Source organism: Vespa velutina, chromosome 6, assembly GCF_912470025.1.
Source record: "Vespa velutina chromosome 6, iVesVel2.1, whole genome shotgun sequence".
Taxonomy (NCBI): Eukaryota; Metazoa; Arthropoda; class Insecta; order Hymenoptera; family Vespidae; genus Vespa; species Vespa velutina.
The window spans coordinates 3,798,233-3,815,414 of NC_062193.1; the positions used below are offsets into that span (position 1 = coordinate 3,798,233).

Genomic DNA, 17,182 nt, shown 5'->3' on the forward strand with positions numbered 1-17,182 from the left:
CATATTTTTTACTATAATATTGGTAGCATTGTTATATGTTAATAAATCGTGCAAGATTGTGATGGGGGATCAGTCTCGTGGTATCTGCCGGTGATTTTAAGTGAATATTCTTGTATAAAAATATTTATAATTTTGTTGTATGACCGTGCAATTAGATAAACATAAGATGTTTATAATATTTCGTACGCTTCTCATACTCATTCATCTTTTATACAGCTTACGGTTAATAATTTATAATAGCTGTTTAATTGTTCATCGAAAGTGTATAGGATATTGGTATAAAAAAAATCCAAAGATTGAAATAGAAATGCTTGTGCACAGTATGAATAAATTAAGTAAACTGCCAGAGCATGTGGTTATTTTGGGAGAAAAGAAAGATTGTATCAAAGATTCAATACAAATAATATCTTGGTGTATTACATTGGGTATACCTTTCATTAGCTTTTATGGACGGAAAGGTAATAGCTATAATAATTATATGTCATTATTAGCTATATTAAATATAATTGCCGATACAAGGATACCAGAAATGACATTATTTGTTTTTGTTAGAATGACGCATTATTGTTTATGCAATTTTATCTATATAAATAATCTTTATTATCTTTTTTACATTACTTTTAACTTTACTTTTTATATGACTATTATATTTATATACTTGTATTTTACTCAATTTTATCTAGACTTTTTGTCACAACACGAAAATGCTATAAAACAAGAGTTTGCTATTCGGAGACCAGAATTAATGGAATATATTAATTGGAGTCAGTTGCACATTCCACACAAAGAAAATGGAATTACAGGTATAGTAAAATTATTTTTAAATTTATCATATATAAAAGAGATTTTATAAAATTATATTGAAATAAATAATTATGTTGTTATTATAAGAATGTATAAAAAAGAGATTTATAGGATATTATGTTTGACATACAGTTCACTTGCTTTTAAAATATTTGCTAATATTATAAAAATAGTATATTTTACATAAAAGTGAATTGTATATTTATTTATATAATTTTATAATAATTTGTTTGGCCATCTCTTTTCTCTTACTTCTTCATATTTTTCTAAAACTGTATTTTTAAATATGATAAATAAATAATAGTTGATCGCATGTTAAAATATTTTTTTTATGAATATTATCAATAAGTTTTTAAAAGTATTCCTTTACATGAAAATTGACACCAGTTCTGAAGAGGGCCAATCCTTTTGAAAAATTGATGTATTCAAGAAGGTTCATTGTGCCTACCTTATGTAACAATTGATTGTCGGATTGATACAATTGAAAATGAATCTAATTGAAACAGTAATGAAAATAACATTTCTTATATGCAATTTGTTTGTAACTTTATACTTAATGCTTTTTGTTTGTCTGTAATAATATTTTATATATCTTTCTAGGTTCTAACACTATGATTCGAATATTATTACCATGTAAAAATAGTGGAAAGGGTGGAGTAGTATTGTTAACTCAACATTTAGCAGAGGCTGTAACAACAAAAAATTTAAAAATAGAAGAAATCAATGAAAATTTTATTCGTGAAAAAATGACGTTAAAAGGGATTCCTGATCCTGATTTAGCTTTAATACATGGACATATTTGCTCTACATATGGTTTTCTTCCATGGCATATTAGGACAACAGGATTTATGTACGTAAAAATATTAACTAAATTATGTAAACAAATTGATATAAATTTACTTCTATATTTTTAGGACATTACCTGAATGTCACAATGTGTCAGTAAAGGATTTTATTTGGATACTAAAAAAATATAGTAAGCGAGAACAACGATATGGTGAATAATATTATTTATAAATAATTTCTTTATGTATTTGTGTGAAAAAAAGACAATTGAATTGAATCCTTTGGTAAAGACTGAGCAGGAGATAAATAAGAGGAATTGTTTTGTAATAAATAATGACTTTTCAGTATAAAGTGACAATATTTTTGTCGCAATTTAATTTGATTGCGTAATTAAGAATTTTCTATTTATTAAAAATAAATAGATTGTTATTCTTATATTAGATCATTGAAGTCATTAAGAATCTTAGGTTTTAAGAGAAAAATGTATGTATCAATTATACAATTTTTAAAGTCTTATTATTTTCTAATTTACATAATATGTAAGTGTAAGTATGTATAAATGCATTGTAATTCTTAAATAACTGGTAGAAAATAATTAAATTACTGTTAATTGTGTTAAAATAGGATAGTGAGAAAGATAGACATAGTATCTGTCAATATGTTGTCTCATTATTACATTATATTTTTCTTTTTTTTTTTTTTATTTAATCATTAATGTAGAAAAATATATGGGAGAAATGAATTTATAATTTACATATTTGATGGAGATGATATTTTAAAATGTGACATCTCTGCTGTTTTCAACGATGCGTCGTCTTTCGTGCAACAATTCTAAAAATTTTGCTCTTGGACTTTCAGGACGATATCGCCATCTTTCCCAGGAATATGGCTTAGTATCGGTAACGGTAGCTCGATGGAATATTCTTGAATTGGCAAAATTCAGTGTTTCATTTTTTGTACATCTCAAAAAAGTGTTTGTCATTAACCTTGGAAAGCCATTATCCTCGAATGATTTTCCTAAATGTTCGTAATACCTTATAGGCTTCATTAAAATACTACTTGACAATTCTATATTTTCATCCTCCTTTGCGCCTGAATCATCCAGAAAATCGTTCATATTTCTATCATCATAAAAATGATAAAATTTGCAAGTACTATTCTGAAATTGTTTTTCTTTTCTATAAAAAATACTTTTCGTACGACAATGGCAAGATGGGTAAACGTTTATTAATCGATTAGAATGTTTTTTTTCAATTTTACTTTTTACATTAAACACTTCTTCATTATTCGTATCGTAAAAGTCATCATAGATCCTTAATGGATCGTATGGATCTTCTGTAAATCTCGGCATGGAAGAATCTTTAAGAGAACACCTGTTAGAAGGAAGTAAATTCTCTAAGGTTTCCGAAATAATAGGTTCTTCCTGTAAATTCGTATCTTTTCGAACAGGATTAGAAGAGATCTTGGAATTTATACTAGAATCTATACTAGAGCTCGCTAAACCAGATTTAGCGCCAGCAGATTCAACGACGATGCCATATTTTTCACGGAGATACTCATTGTGCTTATTTGTTTTTTCTATACAATTTTCTAATCTCTCGATACCTTCTAAACATTTTTTAAAAGATTCTGTGGCTACTATAACGTCAGTTTCTTCTAACAATTCAATATTATTATCGATAACTTTATGACCTTTCAATTCCGTATTGTTTTCGTTTCGCTGAGGATAATATCGTCGATGATTTCCTCGTTTTTTCTCTTGTCTCTGATGTTTCTCACAAATATTTGTAGTATTATTTATATATTCATTGAGAGAATTCATATTACGCATAAACGTTGTTGCCTCGTTGACGTATTCTTGTAATATTTTCCTCTTTAATTTTACAATACAATCCTCGTCTCTGTTAATATCTTCACTGCTATCGGAATCACTCCAACTATTTTGAAAACTATTTTTTCCGCAAGACTTGATGCTTTTGTTACTCGATATCTTGACAAAATTAGCCGTAGTCTTTTTCTCTTGCGCACTCGATTGCATTTTGTCTTTGATGTTATCACCTTCGTTATTTATATTTTCAAGATGATCATCCGAAATTTTGTCTTTATTTATTAACAATTCTCTATCATCCATATAAACAACCTGAGAATCATCATCATTAGCATCGTGCATTTTCTTTTTAATAAAAGGCTTAGAAAAAGTTTTACTTTGATTCAATGAATTTGTTTCCGTTGGTCTAATCTGATGTTCTTTTGAAGTTTTGCTATCCATAAAAGTGACTTTTTTCTTACAAGAATTTTTTAAGATATTCGATGACTTTTCTTCGAAATTAATTCGTGCTTCCTGTGAATTATCGATGTTAATTGTATCTTTACTTAAAATCAATGATTTATAATTGTGAACAGAAATGGAAGATTCATCGATTGGTTCGATAGATTTTTTCTTTGGAAATTCTATTTGATCCTTTTCGAAATGATTTGCGAGTGAGATTTCGACGTTATTGTCGCAATTATTTCCTAATGTAATTGAATTTTCTTTCTTAGTATGAGCGACAACGTCGGGTGGACAAATATTTTCAAAAATTTCATTCTCCTCAGGAGTTTCTGTATTTATATTATTCGAATTACAGATAACATTTTCCTCGTTATAATCAAGACTGTCATCTGAAAAATTATAATCGTGTTCTAGCAGTCTTTTAGAATCTATTCTGGCGATCAAAGACGGAGATTTTAAATCTGTACCTTCATTATTATCGTACATATTATTCGGAAGAAAGACATTGGAATTTAAATTAGGTTCTTTCAAATCTTTAGTACTAACGATCGCGGTACAGTCGTTGTTTAAAGAATTATTCCATGCAAATGTCAACCCGTTAACTGATAATACATTTCTTGGGCGTTGCCACGAAGTTGGAGGAAATGAAATCATCCAATTTTTCCAAATGTCTGTAGCTAATGGGTTATTATATTTTTTTGAAATAAACGTTTCTCTAAAGCTTTTGTCTCGGTTAAATGATCGACCACTTTGAAGTGCATAAACCTGTCCCTTGTTCATATCAGTAGCAGATTCTTTTGTATCTGGAACGGAGGAGGTACCTAAAGAATTGGTAAAAGTAACTGATGCTTTCGTAGCTGTGTTTTTAGATGTATTCAACGTATCTTCTTCCGATTGAGTACATATCTTAGAGGTATGCCGAGGATCTTCAAATATATTTTCGATTCTAAAACATTTATTATCCGTTTGACTGACACTTGATTTTGTTGCAAATTCTTTCACATAACAATCATTACTCATGTCTTCCTCTTTGATATTTTTCTTTTCAGTTTCAGTTTGACATTCATTGTCTTTTAAACGAGATAAATCTCTTTTTTCCGAGATACTTGTCTTATTTAAAGTATCATCAATTATAACAACTTTTGATTCTAAAAGATTTGAGCTTTCGATAGTTATACTAATAGTATCGGGTAAACACATGGAAATAACGTTTCTATCTGATTTTTGTACAGCCGTTGTAAGAATGGATTCTTCAATTACATTGTAATTCTTTTCAAAATATTGCGTTGTTTTTTCTTGTACAATTGATTGCTCTGGTGGCTGTTGCGTTTGAATGATAGAATTGACTGCAACAGGAACGGTCACAGTATTCGTTGATTTATCAAAACGATTGACTTTTTTATCGTTAGCTAAACATAATTCTGTAGTATCTGTATTAGACATTTTATTCGTATAAGTTCTCATATCATCCAATAATATTTTGGAATTATTATTTAAAGTATTCACACCGTATTCGTAAAAATTGAGATCATTCACCAAACACTCTGCATCTTTAGATTCTATGACTTTGTATTTTAATTTGTCCGTCAATGTTGCAATTTCTTTTACTCTAATAACAGGCGATCTATTGTCCATATTCGTTTGATAACCGTTGTGTTCGTCGGTTAATACACCTACATCTTGACAAACAATTTTTGTCTCGTCCGTTAAAGATGCCGAATCCTTCATACGAATCGTTTGGATTTGTTCCGTTTGCGTATCAACATTGACACGTCGTCGTTTGGCTAGCATCTTTCTCGATATCTCTTGAAGTTTTGTTTTAGCCGTCAAAGAGGACGTCGTTAATCTAACGTCCGTTCCCTCTGGAGGTGAACGAATACCTGAAAGAGACGTTGATGGAGATCCTGTTACACCTGTCATTTCTTCCACTTGTTTCCTGCTCGAATATAATCTTTCCGTAACAGCAGCCACAATCTCCGCTCTCTTCGTCTTTTGTACAGGAGTGTGAACCCTTGTAGATGGATTATGATCCAATGAATCCTTTCTCCTTAAAATCTTATCATTCGTTAAACTCGAAATCAATATCTGTTCGTCTTTCGAACTACTCGAACTACTGTCCTTACTGGTCTTCCTCTTTAAACTTTCTAAACTTGGCTTTCTCGCTGTATTTTTAATTTTCCCTATAAGACTTATCACGGATGAATTATCTTTCGGATTTTTTTCAAACTCATTACTACCAGTCCTTTGAAGATAATCTCTACTGTCAAATTTGTTAGTATCTTTCCATAGGCTTGTATAGCTATCGCTTTTAGAATTTTCGACTTTTCCTTTATTTACGAGTTTATTCTCTATGTCGACTTCTTCGGGTACCGTCGTTTGTTTCTCTAAATTCGTATTGGATCTCTCTAGAGTCGCTAGATTATCACGTTTTTTTTGTAATATTTCGACAGAACCGAATTTTCTCGACATATACAAGTTCGTAGACGTTTCCGTTGGTGTTGCAACATTAATGGAATCTTGTTTACAAAATTTAGATTTTTCTTTTCTTCCCAAATGAATGATATTTGAACGAGTATCGTTTATTTCATTATCCAAATCTAGATTGAAATGATTATTTTCATTTTCATAATCATTGTTCGCAGCTTTGCTTGTACGATTTTCACAGATTTCGCGAAGGTTACTACTTCCTATAAAATCCGACTCGATCGGATAATCGTGTATTTCGTCAGAACAAATCTCTTCGATTTGTGTCGAGTTCTCGTGGAAATTATTATCCGGCTTTATAAGTACTGCAACAAGAGTTGGAATGTCGACGAATACAGCTTCGTTTATCTCTCCGATGAAATTGTTTTCTTCGTCCTTCAATTCTGAAACCTCAGCACGATTATAACTGTAACTAGTGATAGTGCTCGTTTTGTAATCGAGACATTCGTATGAACCAAATTTTCTAATAGATTTTACGGAGGCATTGTCGTGATTTGTTAAATTCTCAGTTGAATTAACCCTTCTGATTAAAGAAAGAACTCCACTATTACTACTATCACCAACACTACTAACACCTTCTTTTATATGTTCTATCTGTCTCTTATTTCCCAGCACACTATTTTTCGACGATTGATCCTTCTTTTTTCCCGTATCGTTCGTCTCGGATTCATTTTGTAATGATTTTTTATCTGGCTCGATGTTCTATAAAAATAACAAAATAGACGAAACATACGATATAAGGTAAATAAAGAAAATATATGAAGCATCTTCGCGATTTTTAATATATACCTTCTCTAATAACAAAGATTTCAATCTTGTTATCTCAGCCCTTAATTCACGGATTGTTTTTGCCATGGGATCTTCATTGACCACGGGTTTATTGACCACGCTGTGCGCCCTTTGAGCGAATCGTAACGTATGCGCGGTTTCGTTGTAATTTTCACTGGCTGGTGATACGGCTATAAATAATTATGAATAATTGAATATTCTTGTTTGTTTTGTAATAAAAAAACGCTTATATATATATACATATATAGATCTGTTATATAAGATTATTGCCTTTAAATGTTTCCATAGAAAGCATGTAATTGTAAAGTAAATGATAAAAAGGCTACAAACATAAATATTTACTTGCGAACATAACGGTGGTAGCATTTCCACCGAGTGCGTCCTTCAGAAGCCAAGTAAGCGAAGAATCTCTATAAGGTATATACCTTCTACTGGAACCACTAGCACCTGAGACTTTCCCCGTTAAAGCCGAAATAACATTGCCCAATGCTACCAAACTTTTATTTATATTCGCACCTTCCTACACAAAAAGACATTGTATGTTGTTAATTACGTTTCTAGATATATCTTATGAATTGTAAATACACGCATGTTATAGCGAATGAATTATTATTGTTATTATTTTTATTATGTTTTATTACGATATATATGTTTAAAAAAAGTCAATAATCGAAAATAAATTTATCTATTTATTTTTTTGTTTTGTTTTATTTGTAGTTTAATAAAACGAAGTTTCTAGAGCAATATTGATTTCTTAATACTTACGATAATATCGTAAGATATCTATTATCTTTTTTTTTTTAATAGAATAACTCACTTTTAGTCGATGTACACCATCGCACCTTTGAGCGTTTTCGCTACCGGCTAGATCGACCAAATGCAGCTTACTGCCGTTATTGCGAGGTGTGACGTCGTTGCGCTTAGAAAAGGACGCGCCATCGTTGTATTTTCTATTGGTATTTTCATCATTCGTTGATTGTTGTCCTGTCGTAGCTGTCGTCGTTGATATCTCCGGATTAAGAAAAATTGTGAGCAATGCGTGACTACGACTACTGCTGGAATTTTGTAACGTTGCGGCTGTCTTTCTGGCTTTTGTACCTCCCTCGACGTATGACATTAACGTTTCTAATGTATTAGCTACGTGATACGTCAATCCTTGCGATAGAAAATAATTATTTTTTAAATTAATTTTTAATCGTTCGATAGAATCTAAGGAGTATCTTTATCTTTGTCGATTACAATAGAATCTTTAATTATTATGAAATAATAAATTATTTTTATGTATCATATAAAATTATTGAAAATTGTAAATATTTTATATAGAAAAATATATTTGCTCTATGAAAATGATGATTTATATTGTATTAATAATGTATTTTTTTATACCTTGGACGTAAGGACCTAGTCGAGGATGTTCACGAACTCTTAGACTATGGCTACTCGAGGATGGTTTTAAAAGATCTCTCACGCGTTCGTTATAAATTTCTAAATAGCTAAAACAGTAACAATCATGTTATTATATGTATATATATATATATATTTTTATATACGTTTAAATAATACCATAATAACGAATGAATTATTAAGAATTTTTTTTCATTCTTTTTACTTTTCATCCGTACCAATTATCATCCTCACAATTGATTTTCACAACGACGTAGATTATATTATCGTATCTTTCGTCGAAATTCTAAAGTCTTTGATAGATAATATGTTATTAATTAAGACTCGATAACAAGGCGTGAAAGTCATTTATCAGAAGCTTTTAACTTTTCGAGTAGTTCGCGAAATTAGAGACGAATTTCTAAGGAAGATAAAGAAAAAAAAAAAAAAATAGATAGTGATAAAAGCAGGTGTCCGCAAAAACGAAAGCGATGGCGACGTCGTATAACACGTTTTCGTGTCTAACGGTTATTACGCTGCTGGAATAAGAATCGATTTGCAATCTTCACTCTCGCCATTACATCGGCGACGAGCGGTAGTAATTTAAAACAAAAAGAAAAAAAAATAAGTAACATTTTGGCCGCGAACTCATCGAACAGTTTAATAGTCGCGTAAAAGAACGATCGAAACATGACCTTCGACTCGATTCATCGATCTTCTCTTTGCACTCTGCTGTTTTTTCTTTTTTTTTTTTACATAAAACGCAATATTCTCTCTTTAGGTCAGACAAATTTTTTCAATATATATATATATATATATATATATATATATGTAATAAATAAATATATATATATATATATATGTAATAAATAAATATATATATATATAATAAAAAGAAAGAAATCACAGAAAGGATTTCACGGTATTGCAATACATCATTATATTTTCTTAGACGTGTTGCGTGCATCATCTTCACGTTTCGAAAGAGCGTGCTAGCAAAAGATCATTGCATTTTATTCCAAGAATTCATTAGATTATAACGGCCCTGTATCATGCTATTGGTATTGATATCAAACATTGGTGTAGAATATTGCTCGAAACTTTGCGTCTCTTTCATGCGATAATCATTTCCATAAAGATTTACGATCGGCTTTATTGTAGAACTGTGATGAGAAAATAAAATAAAATCCTACAATTGGGCATAATTTACCCGTCTAAGTTATGCTCGTAAGGGCTAACAATAACATCCTTAAGAATCCTGTTCACTCGGCAAAGGTTCAAGCAAAGTTTCTCCCGCTACCCACTAACCTACTTAACGATTTTACGTCCATGACTGTCTTTACGAAGACAAGCAGTACCCATTTATACGTACATTACATATATATCACTAAATTAAAAAAAGAATTTCTTTCTTTCTTTCTTTCTTTCCTATGAATAATAATAATAATAATTATCGTGTTAAAACGTATCCTCGTTTAACTCTTCGTTCTCGAATTATCATAATTCCTGTTATAACTAAAGATTATTTTCTAATTCAAACACTACCAGCATTGTTATCAATATTATCTTTTTTTAATTATACTTACTAATAAATATGTGTAAGTTTCAATAATATCGTTACTTTTGATAAGTTTCGTATAGATGTTATCTATTTGTTTTTTTACGTGTACGTATATGTTTACGTGTTGTTATTCTAGTAATGCGCTGGTAGTTGAAACGTAAAGGGTTAACATCTTTTAGCTGGTACAGTTATCGCTATATATTCGTTCACGTGCAACCGTACACACAACAAAATTTAGCGTTTACCTTGAGTAAGATTTCAAGTTGAGATTTAAACTCTATCTAATTATTTAACACGTGACTCCTTTCTCCACGTTTCCCCATTCTATTTCTTACCACAGCTTTTAAACAGTTTTTCATTTCGTAGTCATATTATAAAGTTTCTTCCTTGATTAAATGCACGTTAGCGTTTCTTATCACATTCGTCTTTTTTTTCATTCTTTAATTACTCCTGGTTGTTCTTTTATAATATATAACTACGATGTACTATATTATAGGTATTCATTCTTCAAGGACATCACTACCACGACGAACTCTGTTATTTTTTTTTTCTTTAAGAATAACACACGTGTGATCATATCTCCCATCGATTTACAATTAAACACAATAAACTTGAACGATGCGTTATAAGGGAATATATTTAAATTCCAACAATTATATCTCAATCTTTTTTTTTTTTTCTTTTAACTCTCATTCAGCTCTTCTCTAAATTATTTTTGACCGACAAATGTGATAGTCCGATTTCATTAACGTAATTTTGAAAATATATCTAAAAATACGATATACGTATAATTACGAAACACATAAGAGTTAAAAGTTCGATTTCATTAGCTGATTGAAAAAAGAAAAATAAATGGAGGCACAAATAATTAGAGAATAAGACAGAGAGAGAGAGTGTATGTGTGAAAGAGAGAGAGAGAGAGAGATAGAGAGAGAGAGAGAAAGAGAGAGAGAGAGAGAGAGAGAGAGAGAGAGAGGGAGAGGGAGAGAGAGTGAGCTTGCGTCCGTTTAGGATTGCGAGTCACGAGGCACTGACTAAGACTATAAGACACATCCAGGCCAGCGAGGGATAGAGCTTACAAGTTTGCAAGCTCAACTTATACGTCTCAAACTCTACCCTCTACCTCTACCCTCTCTCTTAACTATCGTTTAGCATTTTCTACCCACGTAACAACAAAGCTAGATCTTTCGTCTAAAACTTAACATATTCTTTTTTGTTTCCGTTGATGGTTTCTCATGTAGAGAATGATCAGAAAAAAAGAACACGAAACCAATTGATGTACACTTAAGGAAACACGATACATTTGACGATATATTCTACAGTAGCAAAAAATTTGTTTATAGGATCTATTTCTTTTACATTATTTATCATTTAACTGGAAATAGTGTTTTTGATACTTTGCAATGATTTGATTTATATGATGCCCTCCTTAAGACACGAAGGGAAAGGACAATTATTTTTCTATTTATAGAAAATATTGAATTTATATATAGGTATATATGTAAAATGTCTATAAGATTAATATTCGTTCGTTTTCTACGAAAAACACATTCAATTGTGCGATAACAAAACGATTATTCCTCCTCATCTATTGATCGAAAATCCGATCAAGCAAGAAAATACGATGTATGTACTTGAAACGTGATCCGTAGAAAATAATAGATAAAATTGAACCGATAGGCGAACCTTGACCAAAACCAAACATTACCGTCATCGATAGCCAATCTATCTAACAATAAGTAAGCTACAGACATAAATCGGTATGAGTATTCGTGAGAAAGGTGTCGAATCTGCGATCTTTCCCACGATTATCAAATAGGAATATTAACGCGATCAGAAAATCAAGGTCGTCTAGGGGCTTAAAATTCTATGTGAATCCACAAATGCTATTTGGTGTTATCGTAAGAATTTTCAAAATTCATAAGACGTTCACATGTTACAATTTTCAAAGGGAAAGTGTGAAATATATAATCGTTCATCTTGAGATCATTGGACTATTTTCCATCGTTTTTCATTACTGTGAGCTATCGAAAACGAGCTGTCTGATCGTTGAGAGGTATCATCAATCAAGTCTGCAGTATATCCTGCACGGCAATGGTTTTCTTCAAAAGATGTAACTAAACTCTATATATATATATATATATATATATATATATATATATATATATATATGTATGCATATATATTCATATACATTGATCTTTCGTCTAATGCTTATTCATGATTTCAAACACATTTGGTTTGCTTTGTCGAGATTCATTCGATTTTTGATTTCTATAATATGTGAATCTTATATGCTATTTAGAGAACTCCTTTGAAATTTGTATATTATATATGCAAGAAGAGGTAAAAATTATGAGATGATTTTAAAAATCAATTACTCTTTTTCGAGACCTTTTAGGCTTGTAGTTAGATTAATTGTCTTACAATTTGAAAAAAAAATTTGTCTAAGAAATTCTGAAAAAAATTAATTGATTTTTAAAGTCACACGCGCGCACACACACTCATACACACACATATATATACACACGCACACACATATATATATATATATAACCACCTGATTGAGACGTGGAAGATATTTTCTTTCAATTTTTCTTCTCTTATACGAGCAAAGATACCCTTGCAAAGTCGTGGCGTTAGTCCTGGATCATTCTACGAAAAAAAAAGAATAGCATAATTCTTAAAGAATTTGTTAACTTACATATTAATTAATAATTTGTATACCTCCGTTCCCATGATAGTATAAGTCTTTCCGGATGCACTCTGTCCATAAGTAAGAAGACAAGAATTATATCCGGCAAAGATATCATTAAGAATAGATTTGCCAAGAGTATCGTAGATCTTTTCTTGATTAGCATAATTCTCTGATTCAGGATCGGTGGAATCGAAGCAGTAATCGAAATCATACTTTCGTGTACGTTCACGACTATCGCCAGCTTTGTTCAATGGGACTTTTAGATTCGTCAATGAAATCCCATTTTGATCGGTGCAGATGACCACAGTCGATCTAGAGTTCTTCAGTTCTCTAAATTATTATTAAAATACAGATAGATCAGAATTTAATTAAATAAATTGATTAAAATCGATTAAACGAAAATGGAGAATATTTGTCTTCGATTCAATTTTGAACTGATTAATTAATGTCTATCTAGTCTTAAACGTTAAAAAAAAAAAAGAAATAAAGAGAAAGAACAAAAGAGAAACTAAACACAATTAATAGCAATTACAGACGCTTATTTGATATCTTATTACATTTTTAACCACCGATCACTCTTGCTTCGTATTTCTTGAAAAGTGAGCATGGTTTTGTTCTTACTTTCGTTACCACTTCTATCTGTCTCGTCTAAGTATAGAAACGAAAACACTCTTCATAAAGACGGAGTCAGCCGTTATGTATCTGTGGACTTGACATCCCGTTTCCTTTGATTCTAGTACGACACTCAAATACTATTCTTAAATTAGGTCAGCTGATTTTTTGATCGAACAAGATAAATTTCGTGTGTTACGATGAAATACTCACCGAGCCGAGAACGGTCTCACGCGAACAGCCACTTTAATGTTCGCCATATTGTCAGAGCCCGTTAAGAAGACACTAATTGTCTTTCATTCACATTGTAACGTCGTTGAAGCTAATTTAAGCTATTGTTAATGGATGACAATTGGATTGAAACGAATGATTGAATGATTGACATATATATATCAGTGAAAGTATATTAATATACTTAAATATATATTTAAATTTGAAATATCGAGAGTTTAATAAGTTTTTGAAAACACAGGACACACTAACCAGGTCGTTGCAAAGTGCATAAGAACATGAAAAGGCAGAAAATGATGGGGACGGAGTGCGTGTTCGGGCCAAGTGCACGTGCTCTACTGCTGCGATGAAAATATCCACGAGACGCTCCAAAGAATATCATTCGTGCTCATGGTTTATCCCAGCCGGGATACTTGCTCGTACTTACGATGCTCCATTTAAAAGGGAATTATAATCAATTGTACGATAATCTTCTTTCTTTTTCTACCTTTCTTTCTTCCTTTTTTTTCCTTTATTTCCTAGTTTCTCATTAACGTGCGTACTTAATGTATATCGTAGAATCGTATATCCACTTTTTTACTTATATTTCTATTTACTGAATAATCGTTATATTAAATATATAAACATACATGAAGAAGATATAGATTATGTAAATCTAGATTTAATAAACTATATCTAATATCTAAATATCAATTTGATTGGTATTCACTGTAACACTCCAAACGTTCAACTATAATGAAATTCGTATTCCAATTATACTCCAGTTGGTACTTTAGTTTGATGTAGTCTTAACGTTTACTACAAGTATCTATGCTCTATCATTCTTCGGTCGTGGCATGGAGTACTGTGAGATATGAAAATGATGTACTGAGAACCTTTAAAAATATAAATACAAGAATATCAATAAGTGAATATCAATAAGAAATTTAACGATTTATAAAAATTTTATATGATCCCACTTTTTTTTTTTTTTTGAAACTCACTGATGCGAAGCTTTCAAGTGACATACTATAAAATTTTGCAGCTGTTATTTTGCATGGTACTTTGCATCGCATGATGATCGTTCGTACAGTTAAGCCAAAATTGTTATTATACCATTCGCTTTCATAAGCAGCTAAGCCTACAGCCTCGCTCTATATTTATGATACAATAGTTATAATATTAATTAATAGTTATTAATTAATTCGTTATTGTTAATATTTATTAATTCGATAAATAAGTAAATAATGTGAGGATAATACGCTTACCTCATCAATCAATTTGTTTCCGCTAAAACTAAATAGAAAAAGCTCCAGAATTGCAGAGTTCAAAAAAGCCGTATATTTCATGAATCGTCCTCTATCTTGAATCATCTGAGAAAACATATTATACACACATACACAAACACACACACACACACACACACAAACATACACACCAAGTTAATCTTTATAAATTTATTGAGGTACGAATATATTATCGCAAATGATAACGAACCTCAGTGACTTGAAATCCTGCAAAGCACACCAAACCGGTACTAATAACGAATTGCCCTAAGGCCAAGATATTTATAACTCTCTCCAGCGTATCAGCGAACCTATCTACGAGTAATTTAGTTAATAATTTATTTATTTTTATAAGATTAATATTTTTAAATGTTTGATCATATTACGATCAGAAAAGCTAATATTATAAGAAAGATTAAAAATAATATCAGCCAGCTCACGTGATAGCATCCTGATGATTTTTTACACAGGCTGAAAGTTCAGCGTATGTACTTTGATCGTTGCCTTTTATATTTTTTAATCTTCTCTGTACGATTGCGAATTTTGCTGATCCGTGCATAACAACGACAAGATTGAAACTCGTTGCACCAGCTATAGTAGTGGCTGAGAAACAGCCTGATACAATGTTGAAAGTATAGATTATTTCGAAGAATGGAGAAATCGTATGATTTACAAAGAAATATCCACGAAAGGGTAATACCCTCATAGTTGTATCATGGATATATCCCTTTAACAAAACGAAACAATCTCAAATATTTATCTATTTCTTTTTTTGTTATTAATTTTTAGATTATTCTTGCATCAAATACCTCTACGAGAGGAGCGCATATAAATAGAAAAATGGTGCTAACTACGGTGAATATGAAGTATTTGGATAGACGAAATGTAAATAAACATTTGTCCCTTAAGATGAGAATATCTTCATAGCTTGCTAAAATCCAATCCGTTCTCATAGTCTCAACGATATAGGACATGTCTTTGCGATATAAGAAATAAATCGTGAGTCTAATTCCAGAGAGATAAAAAGCAGTACAAAGAAGAGCACATTCAGTTGCCTCGTTTAAATTATCGATGTTGTTTATTACCTCTATTGTGGTAGCGGTGGATAACGATATAATCTATGTAAATATAAAAATTTTTTCCCTAATTAGTATATGTATATTACATATTACACATATGTATCTACGTATGTATATATATGCAGAGATAAGAAAAGGAAATATATAAAATTCTAATATGATAAAAGAAAAGAAAAAATATATTTCTTACCATTAAAAACATAGCGACTGTATGTAAATTTTTCAGTATTACAGCCGTTCTAGTAGAATCTTTATCCAATGGCCAAACAGACATTATTTTTGTTGTTATCATTACAGGTTTTATAAGATTGTTGTATTCGTGGGCAACAAATAATTGTCTATTCATATTGATTCGTGATGCAATCTTACTATATGTACGATGAAATATTTTGTACGATTTTATTTCATATCAAACGCGTGCTCACAATTAAAAAATATTTAAAAATTAAAATCGTTCTTCTTTATTTCTTTTCTTTTTTTTTTCTATTTAACAATCAATAACGATCGAGAACGTTGTTTGTCACAAGAGTGCATCTAACTCTCTTCGAAAGTAATAGAAAAAAATATTATCTACGAAATATCCTGGAACGATTCTCCGAGCGTTCTTCAATCGATACAAGCACATCTATCATTTGCTAGTACACTAAAATTAGACTCTTCCAACCTCTACTCAAACAGAGTGATATCCGAACTTTTAAATTACCATATATTCTTCGACATTTTCTACATCATGTTCCATACCATATATTTGCATATCCGATACCATAAGATTTAGCTACAACGTAGGGTAGCATTTTGAACATATGTTAAATGATAGGACATGTGTAAGAATAGATTTAAATCACAATTGCTTTTCTCTTAGAGCAGATATCAAACTTTCGTCAACTGCTTAAGATTAGGTCTATTAAAATAAGTTGATAGATCGATGGCATCGTCCTATGCTATTCTTATTCTCTATTTATTTATAACTATGCTCTCTGATGTTCTACACTCCACCGAATGAAGAACGACGAAGATGTCGGAGTAGCCTACGATGGTACAATTTTATCGTAGCGTATACTTGTGTTACCATTATAAAAATGACTATAATAAAAAAGAATAATAAGCAGAGCAAGTATATATATATATAATATTAATAATAGTGAGTTGTATTCATAAAATCATTTTCAATATAATCTTATAGTGCATTAATATATTCTACTATAGATAATATATTTT

The 17,182-nt window shown here is 30.7% G+C and overlaps 3 protein-coding genes and 1 long non-coding RNA gene across 9 annotated transcripts; 2 read left to right on the forward strand and 2 right to left on the reverse strand.

Annotated features, from left to right (window-relative positions):
- Nucleotides 1-13: 13 nt before the first annotated feature.
- Nucleotides 14-2,661, forward strand: LOC124949906 (dehydrodolichyl diphosphate synthase complex subunit NUS1). Its single transcript, XM_047495773.1, has 4 exons — nucleotides 14-458; nucleotides 684-803; nucleotides 1,405-1,654; nucleotides 1,719-2,661. Exons 1-4 carry the CDS (start codon nucleotides 140-142, stop codon nucleotides 1,807-1,809), a joined length of 780 nt encoding a protein of 259 aa, XP_047351729.1. The 5' UTR covers nucleotides 14-139; the 3' UTR covers nucleotides 1,810-2,661.
- Nucleotides 2,260-14,550, reverse strand: LOC124949896 (kinesin-like protein KIN-7O). 4 transcript variants are annotated; one of them, XM_047495741.1, is made up of 9 exons: nucleotides 13,603-14,550; nucleotides 13,335-13,529; nucleotides 12,807-13,107; nucleotides 12,640-12,734; nucleotides 8,522-8,628; nucleotides 7,953-8,290; nucleotides 7,478-7,655; nucleotides 7,136-7,305; nucleotides 2,260-7,048 (listed from the first exon to the last, which is right to left on the reverse strand). In XM_047495741.1, the coding sequence occupies exons 2-9, from the start codon at nucleotides 13,382-13,384 to the stop codon at nucleotides 2,366-2,368; spliced, it is 5,922 nt and encodes a 1,973-aa protein (XP_047351697.1). In that variant the 5' UTR covers nucleotides 13,385-13,529; nucleotides 13,603-14,550; the 3' UTR covers nucleotides 2,260-2,365. The 4 variants fall into 4 exon arrangements, with proteins under 4 accessions (XP_047351697.1, XP_047351700.1, XP_047351699.1 ...); XM_047495744.1 differs by lacking the exon at nucleotides 13,335-13,529; XM_047495743.1 differs by having other exon boundaries at nucleotides 13,335-14,550.
- On the forward strand, nucleotides 13,156-16,230 carry LOC124949909. The gene is made up of 3 exons (XR_007101198.1): nucleotides 13,156-13,790; nucleotides 13,862-14,080; nucleotides 15,675-16,230. It is a non-coding gene; the product is annotated as an uncharacterized LOC124949909 (long non-coding RNA).
- LOC124949905 (odorant receptor 82a-like) lies at nucleotides 14,618-16,988 on the reverse strand. Of its 3 annotated transcripts, XM_047495769.1 has the most exons (5): nucleotides 16,155-16,988; nucleotides 15,695-16,003; nucleotides 15,326-15,612; nucleotides 15,097-15,196; nucleotides 14,618-14,972 (listed from the first exon to the last, which is right to left on the reverse strand). In XM_047495769.1, exons 1-5 carry the CDS (start codon nucleotides 16,308-16,310, stop codon nucleotides 14,814-14,816), a joined length of 1,011 nt encoding a protein of 336 aa, XP_047351725.1. In that variant the 5' UTR covers nucleotides 16,311-16,988; the 3' UTR covers nucleotides 14,618-14,813. The 3 variants fall into 3 exon arrangements, with proteins under 3 accessions (XP_047351725.1, XP_047351727.1, XP_047351728.1); XM_047495771.1 differs by having other exon boundaries at nucleotides 14,834-15,196; XM_047495772.1 differs by lacking the exon at nucleotides 14,618-14,972 and having other exon boundaries at nucleotides 15,101-15,200.
- Nucleotides 16,989-17,182: the final 194 nt, after the last annotated feature.